Source organism: Octodon degus, unplaced genomic scaffold, assembly GCF_000260255.1.
Source record: "Octodon degus isolate 3935 unplaced genomic scaffold, OctDeg1.0 scaffold00106, whole genome shotgun sequence".
NCBI classification, from domain to species: Eukaryota; Metazoa; Chordata; class Mammalia; order Rodentia; family Octodontidae; genus Octodon; species Octodon degus.
Window position 1 is genome coordinate 1,800,014 of NW_004524682.1, and position 5,867 is coordinate 1,805,880.

Below are 5,867 nucleotides of genomic sequence, written 5' to 3' on the forward strand. Positions count from 1 at the left end.
AGAGAGAGAGAGAGAGAGAGAGAGAGAGAGAGAGAGAGAGAGAGAGAGAGAGAGATTGCATTAACATTCCACACAATTATAATTAGGATTAAATGACATGCTTTAGTACCTAATATTGTCTTTGCTACCATTAACTAATTTTGGAGAGTTCAGTGTTTCCTTATATTCAAAAGACAGTGAGTCATGAACACATACATGCCTTACTAAATAACAACATAGGAAATAAATTCCTCTACTAACATTTATAGGGTGATACCCAGAGAAAACACGTGCAGATGGAGCATTTTTCTATAAATATCTCATCCATAGGAACCTAGGACTATTTGTCACAAGTAGCTAAAGTTGACCATGTCCTCAAAAAGGAATATAATTATTTTTCAGTTTAGTGATAAAGTTCTACTTAGCCTGTGTTACCTATGAGCTTTCTAGCCTCAGTGAAGAAAAAAAGTCACGTAAGAGTCTGAAGCCTCGGAGGCTCCACCTTCAGCATACTCCCCACTAAGGAGGATTCTTTCTGCACTATCTCCTTCACATCAGACTGCTTGTTTGTTTGTTTCTTTGGGTGTGGGGACCTGGAAGGGAAATTAGGACCTTGCCCTTGCCAGGCAGGCGCTGAACCCCTGCGCTGTATGACGAGCCACAGGCTGAGTGTCCAGAGGCACTTACCCAGCTTAGGGCAAGCACAGATGCCTCGCGCTCTCTTCCTGTTTTGAACATAGTCCCCCCACTATAGTCTTTCTTATTTTTTGTTTTTTCTTTTTGAGACAGGTTCTCACTATGTGGCTCAAACTTACACAGGGTGACCTCAAACTCAAACAGTGCTCCTGCCCCAGCCTTCTAGCGCTGGGATTACAGGTGGGTGCCACACTCCCAGCCTATCCACTATAGTCTATAACTCTTTTGATGCAGATCAGATTCATCTCTTCATTCTGTGTTCAGAGTAAAGGTTTTGTTGAAGAAACCTTTTACAATGAGTAAATGAGTTAATCTCAGCCATTTTAAGCAATTTAACATATTATCCCTCTTTTAAAGTCTTACAGTGACAAAAATTTATGTGAAATATTTTATACTACTTACTATTAAAATGTGTAGCTGGACCCTGGAATCCAACTGACTTGATTTGAGACTATATAATATTTTTTTAACCTATGAAAAGCTAAATCAAATGAATTTATTGTTGTCCTCAATTGCCTTTAAACAGTGAACATATTACATGTTTTGAACAAATAAGCCTTTTTATTGCCTCCATACAAGAGTATTTTATGGAGATTTCTCCTGTTGAAGAGACATTAAAAACAAGCATGAGGCTGTTCAGTGTCATTTTATAAATGAAAGATATAAGATTATGTTTCATTTGCATTCTTTTGAAAAATACTACAGTCTTGTAGAATTAACATAGTATTCCTCTCCCAACTGCAATCTTGAATATGGAACCAAGTCTAGTATTTAAAAGATTCTAGATTTCCATACTGAAAAATCCAATAATGTTAGTTCTGGAGGCTACTACAATATCATGAAACCCAAATTAAAAAAAAAAAAAGGATCAGGAATTGGAGGTCCCAATTATCTGTAGCATTTATGACTGTTCATTGATCGAAAAGTCAGAAATGGAAAGCATGTTTCCTAAAAACTATTACACAAATCTTTGAGGATGGCTTAGCACATTGGTCAGTAAGTGTGGCTTCTGTTTGCGAATCAGGATGGAGAGTGGTGAGCAATTGGATACAAGGTGTTGTTGACATACATGAAGCACTTTTAGGGATTCAATGTGCACTTTGACTTTGAGGAGGGTGGATCATGACTGGCAGGGGAAAAATTAAAGAGGATGAAAACCTGTGCTCAAGTTAAGCAGAATCAGGAGATGAAGTGGAGTGCAGGATTAGCGTACATCTTCTAGTGGGAGGGACTGAGCTGCACGTCTTAAGCTACAACTACTGGAGTGGGAGATTGGCAATCATAATCTTGTACATAGTTATATTGTGATGTTGATATTCAACGTTGATGAACAGCCACTCCTAAGCCAGAAGGGCAAGGTCTTATATGGTTACGAGAGGCTCACAGTTTTCATAGGTAGAGTCAGTTGAGGCATTTACATGTGCCAAGAGAACACTGAACAACTCACGTGAAAACCCAAGTCCTTCTGGATAACGGGCAAATACATACCGTCATTTTTCAAGTACTGTCCAAATGAAAGCTCATTTATTTCCTTCAAAAAGTATAGCATATAACTAAAAAGTTAACCTTGGCCCCAAAGAGATAGTGCCTCTTCCCTCTATTCCTAGGAGGCAATGTCTAAGCCCTTATGATTTTCTGCCTGGTCAAAGGGTCTCAGCTTACTTGCAATCTTAGGCTACTCCAGAAAGCCTAACAACACAGTCTATGGGGAGGAGTAGGGTAACTCAAGTCACACCATATCAGCTTGACCTCTGGCTGGGTTGGCTATTGAAGTTAGCTATGTGACAGGGACCAAATAAAGTCTCTAGGTCAGAGGGCTTGTGCTCATTTCCCTGGTGAGCAATAGTCCCTGCACATAGTCATGCTTTTCACTGAGAAAGCAACTCTGTTCATGACTCCACTAGAAGAGGACAATTGCAAACTCTGCTTTTGCAATTTTCCTGCACTCTACCCTAAAGTCTTAACTCTTGCTTGATTTTTTGTATATTCTTACTGTGATCAACTGCAAATCTGCATATAATATCTTCCAGTCAATTCTATAAATTCTTCTAATGAACTATTCAACATCAAGGTATTCTTGAGGACCCCTGAAACGTGTAGCTGGTGATCTTAGGAACTGTCCTTTAATTTCTTACATGAGCCAATTACCATTATCTCCCTCATCTTACACATGGGACAACTATAGTACATAAGTGCTAAGCAAGTTGCTGAGGGCCTTTACAGCTAGTAAGACAGACTGAGCTTCATGGAACTGACCCCAACCTCAGCTGTTCTCAGTTGAGTCCCAGACTAAGCAATCAGCATCCATGTGAAGGTAAAATTTAAGTATCAGTTTACTTTCAGGTTATAAGATATATAAGAACTCATAAGCTAAAGTCTCTGCTATAAAGGAATGAATTATATGTCTTCATTGCTTAACTTGAAGAATGTTCTATCATTCTTTTAGTAGTTAGCTTTAACTTGAATAGGGATATTTTATAAAATGATACATTTTTGTTGTGCTTTTAGGGAGCAGGGTTTCACTGTGCAGTTCAGGCTGGCCATGAACTATGTAGGGCCAAGGTGGCCTTACACTTTCATCAATCCTCCTACATCAGCCTTCCAAATGTGATTATGTGTCATGCCACCACATCTAACTAGTAAATATTAATGGTAGGATATCATTAATTCTTTTGAAAATTAAAAAATTATTTTTGAAAATTAAATTTTAAAATTTAGTTAATTAAAAAATTAATTTTAAAAATTAAAAAATCAATTTCTGATGTTCATTCTTGAGAAAATGTTTAAGAACTTCTCAATCTGAGAAAATGATATGCTTATGGCTGCCTTAGGTGATATTTATGTACTTGCTATTTCTTTACAATACAGCTAGCTGCACTTTAAAAATAAAGTTACTCTTTCAGGTTCTTACATTTGGGAGATGATAGAATGTCAACATAGTGAGTCTGATTTATCTCACTTATGAGTACAATCCAAAGGGACAACAGATATTGTGAAAGAGAAAGAAACTGCTCAAAGGAACGAACTTCTGGGATGAGGGAAAGAGAAAAAGAAAGGAAGAAGACAGGGAGAAAAATACATAAATACAGATATAGGATAGCTGGGATGATTGCACTGCTAATTTCTATTGGTTTATTGAAGGGAAAACAATGATAATATTTATTTTGACAAATTTTACATGCTTATATCAGATAATCTGAGAAACTACTTTGAAGACAATAATGTGTAATGGTTGCATTGTTGAATTGTTATCTTGATTTTTGAAATTCTGTGTAAGTGGATGCAACTTGAAGATATACTCATAAGTGAAATGAACTAGACCCACATGCATCCTTTTTAATGCATTTTATATCATTTTAGTCTCTTTAAAATAAAATTTAAAAATAGTTATTAAAGTAGACAAGAACTATTTCATTATTAACTTATCTCAGCACCCAGAGCCATCAAAAGAACAGAGAGTATTTAAAAACTGTACTCTGAGTTTAAGTCCAGGGTTTAAATCAACAAAACATGAGTTGAGATATGTATCAAGATTTTTTTCAAGTATCCACGCTTATATATCACTTTTTGGGAGAAAACAATACGAAAAAAGTCTCAATAAAATTGTAAAAGTTGATTCTCCTTGTATTTCTTCAATACTCATCTGGGAAGATGTCTTAATAAACTGCATCTATAGTATACGAAACCTTATTAATTGGTCACAAAAACGGAGTTTGGTTTTTAAGTTTATTATTGGAAGGTCACATTTAGACACACATACTATTACTAATACTGTTTTTCAAATTTGTTTCCTTCAGTCCCAAAAGTCTTTTAATAACTGACATTGACCATACGTGAGTTGCAGAGCATTCTACTTACATATTCACAGCCACATACAGAATTCTTCACAGGCACTTTGAAGAATCTAAAGGAGTCTTTTATTATGGCATTAGAAAGTGAGCTCAAGGTTAAGTTAATTGAAGCTAAATTGTAATTTAGAAAAAATTCTGGTGTACCCAAAATCACATTAGCCTGAAATCCAGCAGATCTGAATTCTGGCCCTGGTTCGCTACCTAGTTAGCTCACTCAGGTTGAATTCTTTAACATTTTTATAGTCCATTCCATTCTCTCAGTGATTTTGGAGCATACAGCATTTTAAAACTCCCAACTGCATAGTATGCTGAGAATTTCTTGTGAGTTTGTGTTAAGGAAATTCCCATGTGCACGAATCCTTGGGGGACACTTACCATGTTTGCTTTGCTATGTCGAACTGGTAGGCCCTCGTCAGCTCATCCAGGTGAGCCTGCAACATGGGCTGCATCTCCTCCCGTGGTGAGGGAGTGAGAGTGGCAGTGGACTGCTGTCCGAAGGAGATAGCAGGAGAAGAGGCCACGCCTCTAACAGGAGGTGTTGGAACCCGGTCATCATCTTCTTCCAGTTCGTCTTCTATACCCTGGTGTAAGTATGTCTGCACGGGTAATGGTGGGCACCAGCTATCGCTGTCATAGCTGAAGTAAGAGGAGGACAAAATGCACATTGAAACATATAAGAATGCACACAGTTAACACTAAGGCAAATGACAACCATATTGCGCCAAATTGCTCTCTCAGTTTATTTCTTCCTGTTGGTGCTCCCACAATAAATCACCTGGCTATTATCTTAACTTCCAACTGTAATTACATCTGTTATCTCAATATCTCAGTTTATACTTTAAAGACCTTATTAGCTAATTGTTATCCCACAGTTACACAAGGCAATAACTTCTCAGCAAAGTTACTCATGTGGAAACACCAAATTGCTAATTAAAGACAATTAATGAATTTAAGACTTGTAGATTTAACTACTTCCTTCTCTTGATTAGCTATTAAAGGTTTAAACTTTTGCTTTTCCTTACTATAGATCCATACCAACACTTCAGTCCATATGACATAACAATAATTATAAATAGTGTCATTGAATATAATAATTTTATCAATTCAGGCTCTTAAACATCTCTTGGCTCCAATGTTTCATCCTACCTCTGCAATAGATCAGTCTCTTTCCAATGTAAACTATCTCATTAGCTCTATGATGAGGCTCTTTCCATTTTTCTACCCTCACAGTCATTAGCCATGCTAAAAAGATCCTTGCACAGTAGATAAGCCTATTTTTCTAACTTTATTTACACCTCTTTCCCTCATCAGCCTTATGCATGTTTTTCTAAACTCTGGACA

At 36.9% G+C, this 5,867-nt stretch overlaps 1 protein-coding gene across 1 annotated transcript in view; it reads right to left on the bottom strand.

The window, feature by feature from the left end:
• Window positions 1–5,867, bottom strand: part of Robo2 (roundabout guidance receptor 2) — a 644,932-nt gene that overhangs the window by 28,493 nt on the left and 610,572 nt on the right. The window contains exon 24 of the mRNA XM_023724123.1: window positions 4,902–5,162. Coding sequence (XP_023579891.1) covers window positions 4,902–5,162 — 261 coding nt within the window. The remainder of the gene's footprint in view (window positions 1–4,901; window positions 5,163–5,867) is intronic.